This window comes from Heterodontus francisci, chromosome 2, assembly GCF_036365525.1.
Source record: "Heterodontus francisci isolate sHetFra1 chromosome 2, sHetFra1.hap1, whole genome shotgun sequence".
Taxonomy (NCBI): domain Eukaryota; kingdom Metazoa; phylum Chordata; class Chondrichthyes; order Heterodontiformes; family Heterodontidae; genus Heterodontus; species Heterodontus francisci.
Window position 1 is genome coordinate 208,918,721 of NC_090372.1, and position 22,397 is coordinate 208,941,117.

Here is a 22,397-nt window from a genome sequence, read left to right on the forward strand (position 1 = left end):
GCACAGAATCAGGCCCTTCAGCCCATCGTGTCTGTGCCGGCCATCAAGCACCTAACTATTATAATCCCATTTTCCAGCACTTGGCCCGTAGCCTTATATGCTATGGTGTTTCGAGTGCTCAACTAAATACTTCCTAAATGTTGTGAGGGTTCCTGCCTCTACCACCTCTTCAGGCAGTGCGTTCCAGATTCCAACCACCCTCTGGGTTAAAACATTTTTCCTCAAATCCCCTCTAAACCTCCTGCACCTTACCTTAAATCTATGCCCCCTGGTTATTGACACCTCCGCTAAGGGAAAAAACATCTTCCTATCTAACCTATCAATGTCCCTCATAATTTTGTATACCTCAATCATATCTCCCCTCAGCCTTCTCTGCTCGTTCCTGTGAACGAGTTAAAATCCCACCGTGGCAGTTAAAAGATGCTGGAAATAAAAAGGTGTCGGTAAAGGTGGCCATGAAGCTAGTGGATTATCATAAATAGCCAACTGGTTCACTAATATCCTCTAGGGAAGGAAACCTGCCATCCTTACCTGATCTGTCCAAGACACAAGTCCAATCGCACACCACTGTGGTTGAATTATAACTGCCCTCCGAAGTGGTCTACTGTTCCCAGCAGATCAAGGAGGCCGACTACCAGTTTAAGGCACTTGGGATGGACAATAAATGCTGGCCCTGCTGGTGACGGCCACATCCCAAGAATGGGTACTAAAAACATGAACCAAAGGTATCTAATACAATTAAGCAAAGTGGATCAGAAGTAGCCATGAGGTAAGACGGATTGTTAGACCAGAAACAGCAGACTGAGCTTGCCTCTGGATTCACTGGCATTCAAACACTGAAGGGCTCAACATGGCGAGTACACGATTACTGATTAAACAGCACTGTGAAGTGATAAACCACCTCCATCATGACCCAGCATTACATAGTTATTAATTATATCACAGAATGACACAGCACAAAAGGACGTCATTTGGCCCATCATGCCTATGCTGCATTTTTGCAAGAGTTATCCAATTAGTCGCACTTCCCTGTGCTTTCCTCACAACTATGCATCTTTTATTTTTCAAGCACTTATCCAATTCCCTTGGAAATTATTACTGAATCCGTTTCCACCACCCTTTCAGGCAGCAACTCACTGTGCGAAAACAAATTCTCCTCATCTCCCTCCTGGTTCTTTTACCAATTATCTGGTTACTGATGTTTCTATCACTGGAAACAGTTCCTCCTTATTTACCCTATCAAAGTCCTTCAGGATATTGAACAGCTCCATCAAACCTTCCCTTAACCTTCTTTGCCCTGAGAACAACCCAGCTTGTCTCCATGCAACAGAAGTGTCACATTCTTTTTCTATAAAAAAACATTTCTGCTAACCATTTAATCTAGCAAAGAGCTTGGGTAGCTTACCATCCCTTATTGCGCCTAAATCTATTTAAGGAAGATAACACTTGCTGTAGCGATTAATGTAAAATCTCATCATGGCCACTCTGCCTCATCCATCAGCAGCTCTGGAATGTCAGACTTTTATACAATTCTTATTTAAAAAAATGTTACCCTGGTAAATCAGATCTTAAACATTCACTCGCTCCACCACTAGTGCACTACAACTACAGTGTGTACCATCTACAAGATGCACTACAGCAACTCACCAGGGCTTCTTCAACAGCACCTTCCAAACACGCGACCTCTACCATCTAGAAGGTCAAGGGCAACAGGTGCATGGGAACACCACCTGCAAGTTCTCCAAGTCACACACCATCCTGACTTGGAAATACATCGCTGTTCCTTTATTGCCGCTGGGTCAAAAACCTGGAACTCCCTTCCTAACAGCACTATCGGAGCACCTTCATCACACAGACTGCAGCTTTTCCATGCGACAGCTCAACACCACCTTCTCAAGAGCAACTAGGGATGGATAATAAATCCTGACCTTGGCAGCAATGGCCATATCCCATTAAGTAATTAAAAAAAGTCTTCATAATGAACTTCTGACTATTCAACACTGTGAGGCATCACATCCAGTAAGTGTTGCTTTCTCAGCGACAATTTCCAGCATAGAAAAGCAAATGTGGGAGTAAAGCATCACTAACTCCTCAATGCAAGTCTGGCTGAGATCAGCTGACAAACTGGTGCGAATGTCTCAGTGCAACACTGAGCTGTGTATCTCTCTCTGGTGGCTTAGTGAGGAAAGAAATAAAGAACTTGCATTTATACCTTTCACGACCTCAGGACATCCCAAAGCTCTTTACAATAAATGAAGTACATGTGAAGCATAATCACTGTTGTAATGCAGGAAATGTGGCCACCAATCTGTACATAGCAAGATCCCACAATGAGATATTGACCAATTTTTAAAAAAAAGTTATGTTGGTTAAGGGATAAATATTGGGACACTGGGAAAAACTTCCTGCTCTTTCTCAAAATAGTGCAATGCATTCATCTAACAGGGCAGACAGGGAACTGGGAATGCAGTGCTACACTGGTGGTCAAGCGGAAGGTTAAACGGGACATTTTGCAGGGTTTGTCTGTTGTTCCAGCAAACAAGATGGTAAGTAGAAGTATAATCTTCTCAGTTCACCATACTGTTACGACTGAGGTGGGAGAAGTACACTGTCTTTTCTAGTTCCACTTCTCCACAGGTCACACCATATATTTAAACGTATACCCAGTTACCGATGCAGTCAATCATACGCTGTACTCTATCCCAGAATAAACTATATCAACCAGGTTTCTTTAATAAATAACAAAGTTACCAGTTTATTATAAAACAAGACTTATCCAGCAATGAAGCAAAGCATTAACAGATTGAAATATGAAAGTTCCCTTTTAAAACCCCCACACACAAACTCTCAAACATAGCAAAAAAATACAGAAATTTTCTCTGCAGCAGTCTGTTACAAGGAAAAGACAAAATAAAAATACTGTGGCCAAATACTTGCTAATTCTTTACGAAAAAAAAGAGATAAGATGTCAGTTGTCCATTTTGGTCTGGCATCTGGGTATACGGTGACAGGTCACTGGGATCTTTTCAGAAGCAGTTCGTTCTGGAGATGTTGAGATATAGTTTGTTAGGCTTCCCAGGAGAAATGCGGCATCAGGGGTTTCAGCCAGCACACAATTGAATTGCAGTGTTTTCCAAATACAGGGAGAAAGAGAAGCTGACACACTGGACCTCTCAGGGTCTGAGAGAGGTGCAGGCAAAATGAGCTGGAGTTTCTTTTTTTCCTGGCAGGCCAAACCACCAACTGTCTTCAAAACAGTTCACACCCCAACCTGAACTGAAAACAAGCCAAACCCCAAAACAGAAAGTCAACCTCCTGACCTCCATAAACCTTGACATGTGGCTTCTCTATAAACATCGCCCCTTAGTTTAAGGTTCCTGTTGTTTATTTATCTTAAAGCAGGTGATCTCCAGTAGAGCTTGTTTTTAAGCACTCCTTGATTCTTCCAGTAAGTGTTTTCAGTCAAGTGTCCTTTCAATGACCCGAAAGAAAAAACAAAGTCCAGATTTTCTTCAGGCTTCCAAATGTATCCATTTCCACAAGTTAAAACATATTTTAAAAATATAGAAGCCGCTCATAACAATACTGACAGGAAAATGAGAAACCAACATCAAACTAGACGAACAAAACAATCTCAAATGAAATACACGCGGCCAAAAATTATAAGGATCTCACCAACCAACCAAATCAACAAAACAGGTCATCTGGTCATTGCTGCTTGTGGAAGCTTGCTGTTCTCAAACTGGCGGCAGTGTTTCCCGACATTACAATAGTGAATACATTTCAAAAAATATTCCACTGGTTATGAAACACTTTGGGACGTAAAAGGCACTCTATAAACACAAGACTTGTTTTTTCTTTATTTATTGGCCTTCCCATGAATGATTCACTCCTCACCCTATTTCACTTCTCTCCGCTGGGGAGAGAAGGCAGGCAATCTGCTATGAGCATGTCTCTGCCAGTATAGCTCTGCAAGCAACTGTGTTGGACTGAGAGTACAAGCAGAGAGCACTCGCTCATGGAGTATTTACCCACTTTCCAGCAGAAGATACTTGCTGCATGGAACTTTTATAGCAAAGCTGTACCCAACTGTTTGACAGCATGAAACTCAAATTTTAAGTTGTGGATTGGGAGGAAAATTAGTAATACTCCAATTCTACTGCCAATCACTGGCTGATTTTTTCTCCTTTGCGTAATAAGACTTTGATCTATGTACAAAAATACAGGCAATAAACTTTCTGCCCAGCAAAACATGTTCAAAATATACAGCTGGTCAGCAGCAACTGAAACAAAATAGCAGATGAGACACTTTGCAGAGTTCTGATTGGGGTCTGCAACCAAAACGTTAACCTGTACTTTACATCCAACTGCTGTGCATCTGCAGCATTCAGTGTTCAACAACCCTGTCAGGGTACAGTGTTGAGCAAAACTGGATCTGAACCTTCTTGCCCAGTTGTATCCAGACTCTAACTCGGAAGCAGCGTGTGGTATGTGGATAGATGTAATATAATGCATCTGTTACACACTATCCAGATCGGCAGCAACTGGGGAACTGAGCTAGGGGGGTGGGAAAGGAAGTACAGTAGGGTGTTCACACCTATTACTAGAAAGTACATGTTTGTGGAGGACAGCATTAGGTTGGCCTATGAATGCTTACATGGTTGAATAGCCTGTTAATGCAGATCATCCGAAGGGGGTAACAGAACGTCAAGCGCTCATGGAACTACACCCAATGAAAAATGCCGATGCACTTCTGCATCACGAAGGAAGTATGTGAACCACTTCACATGGAAAAAACTCAAGTTATCATTTTATAGAACTCCTGGTACAGACACACAACTGCTAAAAGCATTTCTCTGAGCCAAACACCCAAATTCCCTGGGCGTAAGTTTCATGCACTTAGTAAGGTTCATATTATCAGCATACGGAATTACTATCTAAAAGGTCCGATTGCATACATTAGAGCTGAGGACAGATATTCTCACCAAAGTCAAGCAACCAGTTTGCAGGTTTTTCCTTTCTTTTTGGAAACACAAAGTTATGGCCAATTTCAACAACAGTGTCGGTTTTTCACTAAGGATTCAAATGCTTGTTTACTAGGGACCGAACCGCAGTCAGATAGCAGTCAACAGACCTGGTTAACTGCCTGATATAACAGGACTGAGGCTTGTGCCTCACTTCAACAGAAATTGCAGAGGTAACGGAGAAGGAAGAAAAGTGGCAATATTTTTTCTTTTATCCATTCGTGGGATGTGAGCGTCGCTGGCAAGGCCAGCATTTATTGCCCATCCCTAATTGCCCTTGAGAAAAAAGAACAGTACAGCACAGGAACAGGCCATTCGGCCCTCCAAGCCTGCGCCGATTTTGATGCCTGTCTAATCTAAAACCTTCTGCACTCCCGGGGCCCATATCCCTCTATTCCCTTCCTATTCATATATGTCAAGATGTCTCTTAAACGTCGCTATCGTATCTGCTTCCACCAGCTCCCCTGGCAGCAAGTTCCAAGCACTCACCACCCTCTGTGTAAAAAACTTGCCTCGCACATCTCTTAACTTTGCCCCTATGTCCTTAAACCTATGTCCCCTAGTAACTGACTCTTCCACCCTGGGAAAAAGCTTCTGACTATCCACTCTGTCCATGCCGCTCATAACTTTATAAACCTCTATCATGTTGCCCCTCCACCTCCGTCGTTCCAGTGAAAACAATCCGAGTTTTTCCAACCTCTCCTCATAGCTAATGCCCTCCAGACCAGGCAACATCCTGGTAAACCTCCTCTGTACCCTCTCCAAAGCCTCCATGTCATTCTGGTAGTATGGCTACCAGAATTGCACGCAATATTCTAAGCGTGGCCTGTACAGCTGCAACATGACTTGCCAATTTTTAGACTCTATGCCCCCACCGATGAAGGCAAGCATGCCGTATGCCTTCTTGACTACCTTATCCACCTGCGTTGCCACTTTCAGTGACCTGTGGACCTGTACGCCCAGATCTCTCTGCCTGTCAATACTCCTAAGGGTTTTGCCATTTACTGTATGCCTCCCACCTGCATTAGACCTTCCAAAATGCATTACCTCACATTTGTCCGGATTAAACTCCATCTGCCATTTCTCCGCTCAAGTCTCCAACCGATCTATATCCTGCTGTATCCTCTGACAATCCTCATCATTATCCGCAACTCCACCAACCTTTGTGTCGTCCGCAAACTTACTAATCAGACCAGCTACATTTTCCTCCAAATCATTTATATATACTACAAACAGCAAAGGTCCCAGCACTGATCCCTGCGGAACACCACTAGTCACATCCCTCCATTCAGAAAAACACCCAACCACTGATACCCTCTGTCTTCTATGACCGAGCCAGCTCTGTATCCATCTCGCCAGCTCACCTCTGATCCCGTGTGAGTTCACCTTTTGTACCAGTCTGCCATGCGGGACCTTGTCAAAGGCTTTACTGAAGTCCATATAGACAACATCCACTGCCCTTCCTTCATCAATCATCTTCGTCACTTCCTCAAAAAACTCAATCAAATTAGTGAGACACGACCTCCCCTTCACAAAACCATGCTGTCTCTCACTAATAAGTTTGTTTGTTTCCAAATGGGAGTAAATCCTGTCCCGAAGAATCCTCTCTAATAGTTTCCCTACCACTGACGTAAGGCTCACCGGCCTATAATTTCCTGGATTATCCTTACCACCCTTCTTAAACAAAAGGCACAACATTGGCTATTCTCCAGTCCTCTGGGATCTCACCTTTAGCCAATGAGGATGCAAAGATTTCGGTCAAGGTCCCAGCAATTTCTTCCCTTGCCTCCCTCAGTATTCTAGGGTAGATCCCATCAGGCCCTGGGGACTTATCTACCTTAATGCTTTGCAAGACACCCAACACCACCTCCTTTTTGATAATGAGATGACTGAGACTATCTGCACTCCCTTCCCTAGGCTCATCATCCACCAAGTCCTTCTCTTTGGTGAATACTGATGCAAAATACTCATTTAGCACTCATTGAGAAGGTGGTAATGAGCCACGTTCTTGAACTGCTGCAGTCCATGTGGTGTAGGTACACCCACAGTGCTATCAGGGAGAGAATTCCAGGTTCCTGATCCAGCGACAGTGAAGGAATGGTGATACAGTTCCAGGTAAGGATGGTGTGCGACTTGGAGGGGAACTTGCAGGTAGGTGGTGGTATTCCCATGTGTCTGCTGCCCTTGTTCTTGTAGGTGATAGAGGTTGTGGGTTTGGTAGGTTCGGCGAGTTGCTACAGTGCATCTTGTAGATGGTACACACTGCAGCCAATGTCCACTGGTGGTGGAGACAGTGAATGTTTAAAGTGGTGGATGGGGCGCCGATCAAGCAGGCTGCTTTGTTCTGGATGATGTTGAGCTTCATGTTGTTGGAGCTGCACTCATCCAGGAAAGTGGAGACGTGTGCCTTGTAGACGGTGGACAGGCTTAGGAGAGTCAGGAGGTGAGTTACAGCAGAATACCTGGTCTCTGACCTACTCTTGTAGCCACAGTATTTACATGGCTGGTCTAGTTAAGTTTCTACTCAATGGAACCCCCAGGATGTTGATAGTGGGGAATTCAACAATGGTAATGCCATCGATTGTCAAGGGCAGATGGTTAGATTCTTTTGTTGGAGATGGTCATTGCCTGGCACTTGTGTAGCGCAAATGTTACTTGCCACTTATCAGCCCAAGCCTGAATTTTGTTCAGGCCTTGCTGCATACAAAGAGCTCTTCAGTGTCTGAGGAGTTGCAAATGGTGCTGAACATTGCACAATCAGCGAACATCCTCACTTCTGACCTTAGAATGGAAGGAAGGTCATTGATGAATCAGCTGACGATCGTTGGGCCTAGGACATTATCCTGAAGAACTCCTACAGCAAAGTCCTGGAGCTTAGATGATTTGCTTCCAACAACCACAACCATCACAATACCACAACAATAATAAATTGATGGTTCTCAGACAGGCAAGCGGCAGCTAGTGCAGTGCCCCTGGGGTGGATACCAAATATTGATGATTATATCAAATTAGGAGCAGCAGCCAAGTAGCAGCAAGAAGGCAGGACATTGTGAGAAAGATTGAACTTGCATTTATACAGCACTTTTTACAACCTCAGGATGCACAGAATGCTTCATAGTCAATGAAGTACTTTTAAACTGTAATCCCTGTGTAACTTCGGAAACAACAGCCAATCATCAGCTAGCAAACTCCCACAAACAGCAATACGATAAATGGCCAGATAACCTATTTTAATGATGTTGGTTGAGGTAGAAATATGGTCAATGGGAGAACTCCATTGCTCTTCTCTGAATAGTGCCATGGTATAGGTTATGTCTACCTGTCTCATTTGAAAGATGACACCTCTGACAGTGCAGCACTCTATCACTTCTGCACTGGGAGCGTCAGACCAGTTGATGTGCTCAAGTCTCTAGAGTAGGGCTTGAACCCACAATCTTCTGATGCTGACTAAAGGGAGACAAACAGGCTAAGAGAATGGGCAAATACAGTTTAATAAAGATAATGTGAGCTAATACATTGAGAACATGATGACTAGAAATATGCCGTAAATGGTAAATTTTCGATTTTGAGCAATTACTTGAAGGGGAAAAACATGCAGGGCTATGGAGAAGTGGAATTGGCCTAATTGGATTGCTCTTTCAAACAGCCTGCACAGGGACAGTGGGCTGAATGGTCTCCTCCTGCACTGTACATATGATTCTATAATACAGGGAAGAGCAAAGGGGTTTAGTTGCCCAGAAGAATAAATCCTCAAAGTTGATTAATAGTCTATAAAGGTCACTGGAAAAGGGAAATGGAACTCTGGGGTGTTCATAAACAATCATCATGATGACTAAAAAAAAAAATGGTTAATGCACATACCCTTCGCTATCACCTCCTTTTGCCTTGCGCCATCATCTCTTTTGTCATTTAATTTCTCCTGCCTTTCACCCCATCACACCTTCTATTTTGTTTCCTTTAATAGTTCTTGGGATGTGATTGCCATTGGCATTTTTTGCCCATCCATAAGTGCCCTCAAAAAAATGGTGGTGAGCCACCTTCTTGACCGCCGCAGTCCGTATGGCGTAGGTAAATTCACAATGCTGTTAGTGGTGATGGAGGCGGAGGGGGGAGTTCCAGAATTTAGACCCAGCGATAGCAAAGGAACGGCGATACAGTTCCAAGTCAGTATGGTATGTGGCTTGGAGGGGATTTTGCAGGTGGCGGTGCTCCCACGCACCTGCAGCCTTTGTCCTTCTAGGAATGTAGAGGTTGCGGGTTTGGAAGGTGCTGATGAAGCAGGCTTGGTGAGTTGCTATAATGCATCTTGTAGATGGTACACACTGCTACCACTATGCGCTGCTGGTGGCAGGAGTAAATGTTTAAGGTAGTGAATAGGGTGCTGAACAAACGGACTGCTTTGTCCTGGATAGTATTGAGCTTCCTGAGTGCTGTTGGAGCTGCACTCATAAGAACACAAGAAATAGGAGGAGTAGACCATCTGGCCCATCGAGCCTGCTCCGCCATTCAAAATAATCATGGCTGATCTTAGGATTCAACTCTACTTTCCTACCTGCTCGCCATATCCCTTGAACCCTGAGACACCAAAAATCTGCCTACTCCAGCCTTAACTGTATTCAATGACGGAGCATTCAGGAAAGGGAAGAGTATTCCATAAGACTGCTGACGTGTGTCTTGTAGATGCTGGACAGGTTTTGGGGAGTCAGGAGGCGAGTTACTTGTCACAGAATTCCCAGCCTCTGGCCTGCTCTTGTAGCCACAGTATTTCTATGAGTAGTTCGGTTATATTTCTGGTCAATGGTAATGCCCAGGATGTTGATGGTGGAGGATTCAGCGATGGTAATGCCATTAAATGTCAAGGGGACAATGTACGATTCTTCCTTGTTGGTGATGGTCAGTGCCGGTCATTTGGGTGGCACAAATCCTACTGGTCATTTATCAGCCCAAGCCTGAATGTTGTCCAGGTTTTGCCGCATATCGGCAAGGACAGCTTCAATATCTGAGGAGCTCTGAACGGAACTAATTACTGTGCAATCATCAGAGAACATCCCCACTTCTGACCTTATGATGGAGGGAAGGTCATTGATAAAGCAGCTGAAGATGATTAGGCGTAGGTCACTCTCCTGAGAAACCCCTGCAGCAATGTCCTAGGGCTGAGATGAATGGCCTCCAACAACGACTATAATCTTTGTGCTAGGCATGACTCCAATCAGCGGAAAGTTTTCCCGATTCCCATTGAGTCCAGTTTTGCCATAGCTCCTTGACGCCACACTTGGTCAAATGCTGCTTTGAGATCAAGGGCAGTCCCTCTCACCTCACCTCCTGACTTCAGCTCTTTTGTCCTTGTTTGGATCAAGGCTGTAATGAAGTCTGGAGCTGAGTCGCCCTGGCAAAACCCAAACTAAGTATTGGTGAGCAGCTTTGGCTGAGTAAGTGCCATTTAATAGCACTGTTAGCAACATCTTCCATCACCTTGCTGACGATTGAGAGTAGGCTGATGGGGCAGTAATTAGCTGGATTGGATTTGTCCTGCTTTTTGTGGACAGGACATACCTGGGCAATTTTCCATATTGTTGGGTAGATGCCAGTGTTGCAGTTGTACTGGAACAGCTTGATTAGGTGCGCAGCTGGAGCTAAAGTCTTCAATACTACAGTTAAGGCCCATAACCGTTGCTGTATCCAATTCCTTCTGCCATTTCTTGACATCACGTGGAGTAAATCGAATTGGTTGAAGACTGGCATCTGTGATACAGATTGTGGTTGAACACAATTCGACTGCTGCTGATGTCTAATGGCATCACATGGACATCCAGTTTTGAGCAGCGAGATCTGATCTGAATCTATCCTATTTAGTATGGCGGTAGTGCCACACAACACCTCAGGAGGAGGTTGAGATGGATCATCCACTCAGCATTCCTGACTGGAGATGGCTGAAAATGCTTCAGCCTCATCTTTTCCACTGACGTGCTGGGCTTCTCCATCATTGAGGATGGGGAGCTTTGTGGAGCCTCCTCCAATGATTATTTGTTTAATTGTCCCCCACCATTCATGACTGAATGGGGCAGGACTGCAGAGCTTTGATCTGATCCATTGCTTGTGGGATCGCTTTGCTATATCGCATGCTACTTGAGCTGTTTAGTATACATGTAATCCTGCGTTTTAGCTTCACCAGGTATGCACTTCATTTTTAAGTACACCCGATGCTGCTCTTGTGCACACCTCATTCAACCAGGGCGAATTCTCTGGCTTGATGGTAATGGTAGAGTGAGGGATATGCTGGGCCATGAGGTTACAGATTGTGGTTGAGCACAATTCGACTGCTGCTGATGTCTAACAGCATCACATGGACATCCAGTTTTGAGCAGCGAGATCTGATCTGAATCTATCCTATTTAGTATGGCAGTAGTGCCACATAACATGATGGAGGGTATCCTCTGTGCGAAGACGGAGCTTTTTCCCCACAAGGACTGCACTGTGGTCACTCCTACCAATAGTGTCATGGACAGATGCATCTGCAACAGGTAGATAGGCGAGGAGGAGGTGAAGCAGATTGGTTCTCTTATTGGTTCTCACCACCTGTCACAGACCGGTCTGGCAGCTATGTCCTTCAGAACTCAGTTAGTAGTGGTGGCACCGAGCCTCTCTTGGTGATGGACATTGAAGTCCCCCACCCAGAGTACATTGTGTCCTTGCTACCCTCACTGCTTCTTCCAAGTGGTGTTCAGCACAGAGGTGCAGTGATTCATCAGCTGAGGGAGGGCGGCAGGTGGTAATCAGCAGGAAGTTTCCTTGTCCATGTTTGACCTGATGCCACGAGACTTCATGGGGTCTAGAGTCAGTGTTGAGGACTCCCAAGGCATTGCCCTCTTGACTGTATACCAATGTGCCGTCACCTCTGCTGGGTCTGTCCTGCCAGTGGAACAGGACATACCCAGGGATGGTGATGGAGGAGTCTGAGACATTGGCTGTAAGGTCTGATGTGTTGAGTATGACTAAGTCAGGCTATTGCCTGACTAGTCTGTGGGATGGCTCAAGTCCCCAGATGTTACTGAGGAGGACTTTGCAGCATTGACTGGCCAGGGTGTGCTTCTGTGGCTTTCGGTGCCTAGGTCTATTGCTGGGTGGCTCATCCAGTCTTATTCTTATTTGATTTTACTGAGTAGCTTGCTAGGCCATTTCAGTGGATGGTTAGCAGTCAACCACATTGCTGTGGGTCTGGAGTCACATATATGCGAGACTGGGTCAGGAATTCACAATATATATTAATGATTTAGATGAGGGAACTAAAAATATCTCCAAATTTGCAGATGATGCAAAACTGGGTGGGAGGGTGAGTTGTGAGGAGGATGCAGAGAGGCTTCAGGGTGATTTAGACAAGTTGAGTCTCTGGGCAAATGCATGGCAGATGCAGTATAATGTAGATAAATGTGAGGTTATCCATTTTGGAAGCAAAAACAGGAAGGCAGATTATCTGAACGGCTATGAACTGAGAGAGGGGAATATGCAAGGAGACCTGGGTGTTCTTGTACACCAGTCGCTGAAGGTAAGCATGCAGGTGCAACAGGTAGTAAAAAAGGCAAATGATTTGTTGGCCTTCATAGGGAGAGGATTCGAGTACAGAAGCAGGGATGTCTTGCTGCAATTATACAGGGACTTGGTGAGGCCACACCTGGAATATTGTGTGCAGTTTTGGTCACCTTATCAGAGGAAGGATGTTCTTGCTACAAAGGGAGTGCAGCGAAGGTTTACCAGACTGATTCCTGGGATGGCAGGACTGACGTATGAGGAGAGATTGAGTCAGTTAGGATTATATTCGCTGGAGTTCAGGAGAGTGAGGGGGGAATCTCATAGAAACCTATAAAATTCTAACAGGACTTGACAGGGTAGATACAGGAAGGATGTGCCCAATCGTAGGGGAGTCCAGAACCAGGGGTCATAGTCTAAAGGATACGGGGTAAATCTTTCAGGATTGAGATGCGGAAAAATTTCTTCACCCAGAGTGGTGAGCCTGTGGAATTCGCTACCTCAGAAAGCAGTTGAGGCCAAAACATTGTAGGTTTTCAAGAAGAAGTTACATATAGCTCTTAGGTGGAAGGGATCAAAGGATATGAGGGGAAAGCGGGAACAGGTTACTGAGTTGGATGATCAGCCATGATCATAATGAATGGCGCAGCAGGCTCAAAGGGCCGAATGGCCTACTCCTGCTGCTATTTTCTATGTTTCTACATAGGAAGACAGATAGTTTCACCACCTGAATGAGAGTGACTGCCCTTGACATCAAGGCAGCATTTGACCAAGTATGGCATCAAGGAGCCCTAGCAAAACAACAGTCAATGGGAAACAGGCGGAAAATTCTCCACTGATTGGAGTCATACCTAACACAAAGGAAGATGGCTGTGGTTGTTGGAAATCAATCATCTCAACTCCAGGACATCACTGCAGCAGTTCCTCAGGGTGGTGTCCTAGGTCCAACCATCTTCAGCTGCTTCATCAATGACCTTCCTTCAATCAAAGGTCAGAACTGGGGATATTCGCTGATGATTGCACAATATTCAGCACCATTCACGATTCCTCAGATACTGAAGCAGTCTTTGTAGAGATGCAGCAAAACCTGGACAATATCCTGGCTTGGGCTGATCAGTATCAGCAATTACCATCTCCAACAAGACAGAATCTAACCATCGCCCCTTGACTTTCAATGGCATTACGATCGCTGAAGCCCCCACTATCAACATCCTGCGGGTTGCCATTGACCAGAAACTGAACTGGAGTAGCCATATAAATACCGTGGCTACAAGAGCAGGTCAGAGGCTAGGAATCTTGTGGCGGATAACTCAACTCCTGACTCCCCAAAGCCTGTCCACCATCTACAAGGAACAAGTCAGGAGTGTGATGGAAAACTCTCCACTTTCCTGGATGGGTGCAGCTCCAACAACACTCAAAAAGCTCAACACCATCCAGGACAAAGCAGCCTGCTTGATTGGCACCCCATCTACAAACATTCACTCCCTCCACCACTGACGCACAGTGGCAGCAGTGTGTCCCATCTACAAGACGCATTGCAGCAACGCACCAAGGCTCCGTAGACAGCACCTTCCAAACCCGCAACCTCTACCACCCAGAATGAGGACGGCAGCAGCTGCATGGGAACATCACCACCTGCAAGTTCCCCTCCAAGTCACACACCATCCTGACTTGGAAATATGTCGCCGTTCCTTCACTGTCACTGGGTCAAAATCCTGGAACTCCCTTCCTAACAGCACTGTGGGTGTACCTACCTCACATGGACTGCAGTGGTTCAAGAAGGTGGCTCACCACCACCTTGTCAAGGGTAATTTAGGGATGGGCAATAAATGCTGGCGTAGCCTGCAACGCCCACATCCCTTGAACGAATATAGTTATCATTTCTGAGACTAGCATTTTATTCCAGATTTATTCATTAATTGAAGTTAAATTCCACCAACTCCCGTGGTGGGATTTGAACTTGTGTCTTTGAAGCATTAGTCTGGGCCTCCGGAATACTCAGTAACATTACCATTATGCTACCATTTCTTCCCCCATCTCCTTTCCCAATTCTGTTCTTGCTTAAATCCTGGTACATCTTTAACTTTTTCTAGTTCTGACGAAAAGTCATTGATCTGAAACATAACTTGGTTTCTCTCTCCTTAGATGTCGCCTGACCTAAGTATTGCCAGCATTTTCTATTTCTGGAATATGCTATGTACTTTTCAGCTCTGTGCTATTGTAAGGAATAGCTGTAGTCAACATGCACAGCAGATGTACTAGGAACATCCCAGAGTTAAGAGCTGTGAGGAAAGGATGTACCAACTAGGGCTGTAGTCTCTCGAACTGTGAAGATTGTGGCGGTATTTGATGCAGATGTTCAAAATGATACAAGTAGAGAATATGAACATATGTACTCTCCTTTAAAAGATTATGGCATTTTAAAAGGTAATGGATAATAATTGTTGAACAGAAAATATTATGGAGAGAAAGCAGGAAAATGAAGTATAAAATCAGCTAAGGGAAAGCCCTAAATTCAGTGCAGGTAAGATGGGCTGCATGGCATCCTCCAGTACTAAATTTATGCAGTCACCAATAGGCAATTGGATAAAAACACCTCCTGGCATGGTACTGAGCCAGATGGACCAGAAATTCCTGGCTCAATTCCTCGTCTATGCTGTTACTTGAGCAATACTTGGAGCAGCAGTCGGGCTACTATGATCAGCCTTCTATTTCTGTGTTGGCAAAACGACAAACCAAAATCACCCAGGGTTCCTGCTCCCAACTGCTAGCCAGGAACATCGTCTCACGTTTGTACAGACGGATGTTGTGAGCGAATAGGATCAGGCTCAGATATGGATAGCTCTTTCAAAGAGCAGGCACAAATAGGATGTCAACTCATGCTAGCGAAGCTCTCACAATGAGAATGGCTGTTTGGTAAGATATCAAATGGATAGTAATCAACTGTGGAACTGTTAGCGCTATCAGAGGAGAACTTGAGAAGTGGGGAACAAGGGGACATACACACAAAAATGGCAATTGGGGTGGAGAAAAAAATCAAAAAGAACTGGCAAAACATTTTTTTCAGAATGATACGGAAGAACAAAGCATTTAAAAGTTACCTTTCTTCCTCCCCCTCTCCACAAAATCTGGTGCAGATACATCACTACTGTCCTTAAAGGACAGTAAGGTTAAATTGTCCTTTTGAGCTTTGAACACAACAGCTGTTTGATTGACAAAGTAAAAAAGTCGTACCAGTGTGCGTCTTCATATGTTCATCGAAATACTGCTTCATGTTAAAATCCTTGCCGCACCATTGGCACATAAACTGCTTGTGTCCGATGTGGATGCTCATATGAGAGCGCAACTGATACTTGTACTGGAATCTTTCATTGCAGTTCTAATGATTGAAGACACAAGTGTAAAAAGGCAGGATTAGTGCAGCTCCTTACAGTAAGTGCAAACACATCAATTATACCCCAGTTTCCATTCATGGATTTTTATCAATGGTACCTAAATTTGATGATTCCCAACATGTCCCAGCAGGAAGCAATTAGAGGCAGGATTCTAAACTCATGACTCCTCTGCTTCCCTTGGACCCACCTGTCCCCTCAGAGATCGCGCTATCAAAGGGAGAAGTGGGCAGGAATGAAACTCAGGCTCAAATGTCGTCTTTGTGCACGTCAACAGCAGTGCAAAACCAAGGAAAAAATGGGCACGAGTTTGCGGATGAGTCAGTGACTGTAACTGAAATGATGCTCAAGTACAATTGCGCCATCAACACCCTGCCACTGAGACATTATTGCATAGATTTTCATTGTGCGCTCTCTGTTCTCTGCCCCACCCTACCTCCCTCTGCTTGGCTCTGCTACTGTAAAGATCAGAAGTGAAACAAGCCTAACTACCTCAGAGCAGGGATCCAGATGGATCTCAATTACACAAAGCTGCTTTGAGCACTTTTCATGGCCAAGACAATAAGGCAATAGAATAACCTTGCTGCTGGAAGCTCCAAGCTGATGTTTTACATCTCCTAATCTTCCATTAGCTCTTTAGCAATGTGAATATGACTTTTCATTAATTGGAAAGCAAGTTTTTGATCACAGGATGAACATAAAGGCTAAATTGAGTCATGTAGGCCACCCCAGAAAAAGAGGTGAAAATTTGCAATACAGGTAACATAAGGCTCCCAAAGTTTCTAAGCTAATCAGAAAATCCCCTAGGTGAAGTGTGACTGAAAGATGGGGACCCCAAGCCTATTTTATTTTCTTTCGGGGGATGTGGGCATCGCTGGCTAGGCCAGCATTACCCATCCCCATCAGGGAGCAAGGCCAGGAGGGGAGGGGAGGGGTGGGAAAGCTACTGGGTTCCAATGACAGTTGCCCTGCTATGGAGAGGTACCGAGCAGTGGCTGGTCTACAATGAGTAAGCAGGTCAGCAGGAGGTGCCAACAGATGTGCCCCAGCAGCCTTCTGCAGCCCAAGGGAACAGGTGAAGAAATTCTCATATATACATGGACAAAAAAAATTATAGCTAGGTAGCACGGACACACAGGAGACTTCAGCGGAAGGGAGCTGATTGCCACAAATATCTATCAGATGCATAGACTTATCAGACAGCATTTTAAAAACATAGGGCATTTTCCAGATGGAATTTTTTGTAGTGTTTACCATCTCTGATTGCCCTGTAAGCTCATTCAATTCCATTCATTCAAAGCTATAACCTCCGAGTTCTACATCCTGTTACATAACCCAGCCCTCTGATGACAGCACTAAATCAGAGGCTTGAATTTCTCCCATATGCAACAAAAATAAAACAGATGATCATCTGAAATGGAGCAGTCAACAGCAATGTTGAAGTGATTCACAATCTAAGACAATCAAATGCCTAGCCGTATGAACTCCTCCAACGTGCCTGCTACAGAATCCTACAAATAGGATTACTTCACACTGACCGCACATTAACCACCTGACTACGGCATCGACAACACCATATCCTGGTACTTCCACCTATCTGAGCTATAGATCTCCAATAGCAGCTGCTCACTTCTGCACATGCCAAACAGTAGGAACTGAGCTTTGTACATCCAATTGCATGTTCTTGTAATGGGCCTCGAGATGATGCCTGCCAGCAGCTGTTATCCCCTTCATCAAGTTTCAGACTTACCTCAAACAGCCGTCATTTTGGTGGACGGACTGAATCCGTGGTCACTTCATAGTAAAATCAGTAATCACTTTCTCACTGAAACAGTAGTGAGAATCGGGAACTCTTACTCCAGAGGATACTGAGTTTTCAAAACTGAGATTGATAGATTTTGCTTAGGTAAGGGTGATGAGGGTTAAGGAGAGAAGTTGGGTAAATAGAGATGAGATACAGATCAGCCATGACCTAACTGAATGGCAGACAAGGTTCGAGGGGCAGAATGGCCACCTCCTGTTGCTATGTACAGAGGGCAGCTTGAAAGGTGCCAGCTATCACCAAGCCTACTTGTCTCATCACCAACTACTTAATCTAGGGAAATGTGAAAGGCTTTGGCATAGAAAGATTCACAAACACGAGACTGGGGTGCGTACCAACTTCCCCAACAATCCTTCGCTCCCAACCTCCGGAGCTTATTGACAGGTTGCCGTGAACTGAGGTCCTCCTTCCGTCACCCCACTTTGCCGCAAATCTACCTTGAAGGTTTTTAAGCCCTGTAACATCTTGCAGAATGGGGTTTAAAAATGATCTCCATGGCATGCATTTTCCCAGTCAAATTGAGGGCACACTAATACCGTATCAACTGACTGAGTGGGCGGTCAGAGTGGATTGCACAGTGCTGAAATAACACTGCACACAAGGACAGCTGATCATGGCCTTTTTTGACTGCAACAGTTTGGGCCATTGAATGGAAAACTGCTCAGATCTCCAGCAGGCAGAGCTCACTGCTTAGACCTCTGGTGTTGCTACCAGTGGTGCCTCTGCTTCTTTTACTTCATCATGTTGGCTGTGAAGACCAGGCTGACAAGTAGCACCATAATAATAACCGCAGCATCAAAAGCCATTGAAATACACTGACCTATTTAATAGTGTTTCCATATACATTTCTCAAGACATTAACACTGGCTCAATAAAGCTAAGAAACTGGTATTAAAAAAAAGCTGTTATTATAATAAAAATTTCTACCCAGGGCTTATGCCTGCTTCTGAAGCAAACCAGGAAATCGATCTGTCCAGATAGATTTTTCTACTGAACAAGAGCACATGGAAGTTGTATTTTTACTTCATTATAATGATTTTGACTATTTTCCTAGTAAATTGGGAGGGTGGGGGATGGTGGTGGGTACAGAAGAGTTACAAACATCTAATGACACTTACTTCACATTTGAAAGGTTTCTCTCCGGAATGTTGCAGAGAGTGGACTTTCAGTGACATACTGCGTTTAAATGACTTCCCGCAAGTCTCGCAGGTGAACGGCATATCCTTCGTGTGAGCTGTAAAAGACAAGTTCAATCACTGTCTTTGAAAAAAGGTAATAAATTTACATATTTAAACAGTTATTCTGCATCCTTCATCTAGTGTCACTCCACCTCTCGTCAGTAACTCTTCCCCCATCCCAAATATTGTTGATCTGATTGTCCAGTCTGAAAAGCTCACTGTAGTGCAATGGAGAGAGAACTGCCAGTGCCCACCCTCCTGCATAGACTCTGCTCAGTGGATTAATAAAGACGTGCAGATTTATTACTCCGTCTTTCAGGACTTGTTGACAAAACTGTCAATAAACCATCTCGGGTAATCTGTTACTGTCCAATAAACTGGCAATTGAAACATTAAACAGAAGTTAGTCCCTACATAATTACCCCACCAAACAATGTCAGTGACTGTCAGCCTTTGGAATCTGAGACACAGATGGTCCGCAGCACTACGCTGCTGGATTCAGCAACAAACTCTCCACTCATTCCAGACTTACTCCTTTTCTTTCTTTCGGTTTTCTGGTTTTGTTTGAGCTCCCTTCCTCCCTCAGTTATTTCTGCAATTGAACCATGATTTTGGTGGCATCAAATGAAGCAATGTCGCTCCCTCCAAAAGGCACTTGAATCCCCTTGGCACAAGTTCACAACTAATAGCAGTGGACTCTCTTGGCAGTCTCCGAAGGGCAGCAATCAAAACTGTCCCATCCTTCTCTTTCACTACCACCCACCCCCCCATCCCACTAGTGGGGCCACTAGGAGCTAATAATATAAAAGCAAAATACTGCAGATGCTGGAAATCTGAAATAAAAACAAGAAATGCTGGAACCACTCAGCAGGTCTGGCAGCATCTGTGGAAAGAGAAGCAGAGTTAACGTTTTGGGTCGGTGACCCTTCTTCGGAACTCACTAGGAGCTCAACCTAATTTGTTAAATAAAACATGGCAGGGCAGGTGATGTGTAGCAGCTGTAGCATGTGGGAGCTGGTGGACATCTGTGTGATCCACGGCAGCCACATCGGCAGTAAGTGTCTGCGGCTTGAGGAACTTCAGCTCAGAGTTGATGAGCTGGAGTCACAGCTTCGGAAACTATGATGCATCAAGGAGCGAGAAAGTTACCTGGACATTTTGTTCGGGAGGCAGTCAGACCCCTTAGGCTAGGTACTTCTGATTTGGTCCATGGTCAGGGACAGGAGGGTGTGAATGCAAGGCAGTCAGGTATGGGGACCCAAAAAGGAGCACTGGAGGAGCCTCAGCCCATGCAATTGCAAACAGATTTGATGTTTTTGCAACTTGTGTGGATGAGAACAGGGGCTGCAATGAGGTGGTGCAAACTGACCTCGGCACAGCGGTGCAGGGGGCCATTCAAGTGGATGGAGTTAAAAGGAATGCAGTTGCAGTAGGGGACAATTAGGGGGATATATACAGTTACCTGCAGCTGAGAGAGTGAGTCCCGAAGCCTGTGTTGTCTGCCTGGTGTCAGGGTTAAGGACATCTCCTTGGGGCTGGAGAAGAACTTGGAGTGGGAGGGGAAGGATCCAGTTGTCATGGTCCACATGGGTACCAATGACATAGGTAGGACTAAAAGAGGGTCTGCTGAGGGAGTATGAGCAGCTTGGGGCTAAATTAAAAAGGAGAACTACAAAGGTAATAATCTCTGGATTACCACCTGAGCCACAAGCAAATTAGAATAGGGTAAATAGGTTTATAGAGAGTTGAATGCGTGGTTCAAAGATTGGTGCGGCAGAAATGTGTTTCGATTCATGGGGCACTGGCACTAGTATGGGGGAAAAGAGGAAGCTGTACCATTGGGAATTAAAGGCTCTTTATCTGAATGCTTGCAGCATTCACAATAGGATGGATGAATTGATAGCACAAATAGAAATAAATGGGTATGATATGATAGCCATTACAGAGACATGGTTGCAAGGTGACCAAGGCTGGGACCTGAATATTCGAGGATATTTGACATTTCAGAAGGACAGGATGAAAGAAAAAGGAGCTGGGCTAGTTCTGTTAATAAATGACAAGATATTATCTTGATTCAGAAGGTCACGATGTAGAATCAATTTCGGTGGCGATAAGAAATAGCAAAGGAGCAGTTGAAAGGCCCCCTAGCAGTAGCTACAAAGTAGGACAGAGAATACATCAAGAAATAATGGGGACTTTCAAGAAAGGTACAGCAATAATCATGGGCGATTTTAATCTTCACATCGATTAGCCAAATCAAATTGGCAAAGGTAGCCTGGAGGACAAGTTCATAGAATGTATGTGGGACAGTTTCTTAGAAAAATACATTCTGGAATCTATCAGGGACTAGGCTATTATGGACCTGGTAATGTGTAATGAGACAGGATTAATTAAAGACCTCATAGTAAAAGATCCTCTAGCTAAGAGGATTTATCATAACATGCTAAATTTCGCATTCAGAGAGTCAGTGTCATTTATGGCACAGAAGGAGGCCATTCAGCCCATCAAGCCAGTCTGAAGGAGAGAAATGTGGGTCCGAAACGAGTGTCTTAAACTTAAATAAAGGCAATTACAAGGGTATGAAGACACAGTTGGCTTTAGTAGACTGGGAAAATAAGTTAAAAGCTAAGACGATAGAGAAGCAATGGCAGACAATTAAGGAGATATTTCATAACTCTCAACAAAGATATATTCCATAGAGGAAGAAAGACTACCAGAAGGATGCACCATCCATGGCCAATTAAGGAAGTTATGGATGGTATCAAATTAAAGAAAAGGTGTACAATGCTGCAAAGATTAGTGGTAGGCCAGAAGATTGGGAACATTTCAGAAACCAGCAAAGGATGGCTAAAAAAATAAATAAAGGAGGGAATTAGAGTATGAGAGAAAACTAGCAGGAAATACAAAAACAGACAGTAACTGCTTCTGCAAATATATAAAAAGGAAGACAGTAGCTAAAGTGAGCATTGGTTCCTTCGAGAGAGAGTCACTCAGAATTAATAATGGGGAACGAGGAAATGGCAGAGGCTTTGAACAAGTATTTTGTATCCTTCTTCACAGACACAAAAAGCTTCCCAAGAATAGTAGAAAATCAGGAGGCAAAAGGGAGAGGAATTTAAAAACAATCACCATCAGTAGAGAAAAAGTAATAGGAATACTAATGGGACGAAAGGCTGGACCTGATGGCCTGTGTCCAAGGGTGTTAAAGGAAGTGGCTACAGAGAGAGTGCATGCATTGGTTGTAATCTTCCAAAATTCCCTAGATTTTCCCTATAGGTCCCAGCGGATTGGAAAACCACAAACGTAACAACTCTGATCAAGAAAGGAGGGAGACAGAAAGCAGGAAACCATAGGCCAGTTAGCCCAATGTCTGTTATTGGGAAAATGTTTATCCATTATTAAAGAGGTATTAGAAGGTCACTTAGAAAATCACAATATAATCAGTCAGAGTCAACAT

At 44.4% G+C, this 22,397-nt stretch overlaps 1 protein-coding gene across 3 annotated transcripts in view; it reads right to left on the minus strand.

Moving 5' to 3' along the window:
• The window catches only part of LOC137350646 (zinc finger and BTB domain-containing protein 47-like), a 298,101-nt gene that overhangs the window by 5,761 nt on the left and 269,943 nt on the right, over positions 1-22,397 (minus strand). For all 3 annotated transcript variants that reach the window (XM_068015458.1, XM_068015450.1, XM_068015441.1), the window contains exons 4-5: positions 18,881-18,996; positions 15,783-15,927 (exon numbers count right to left, since the gene is read on the minus strand). In XM_068015458.1, the coding sequence (XP_067871559.1) occupies positions 15,783-15,927; positions 18,881-18,996 (261 nt within the window). The remainder of the gene's footprint in view (positions 1-15,782; positions 15,928-18,880; positions 18,997-22,397) is intronic.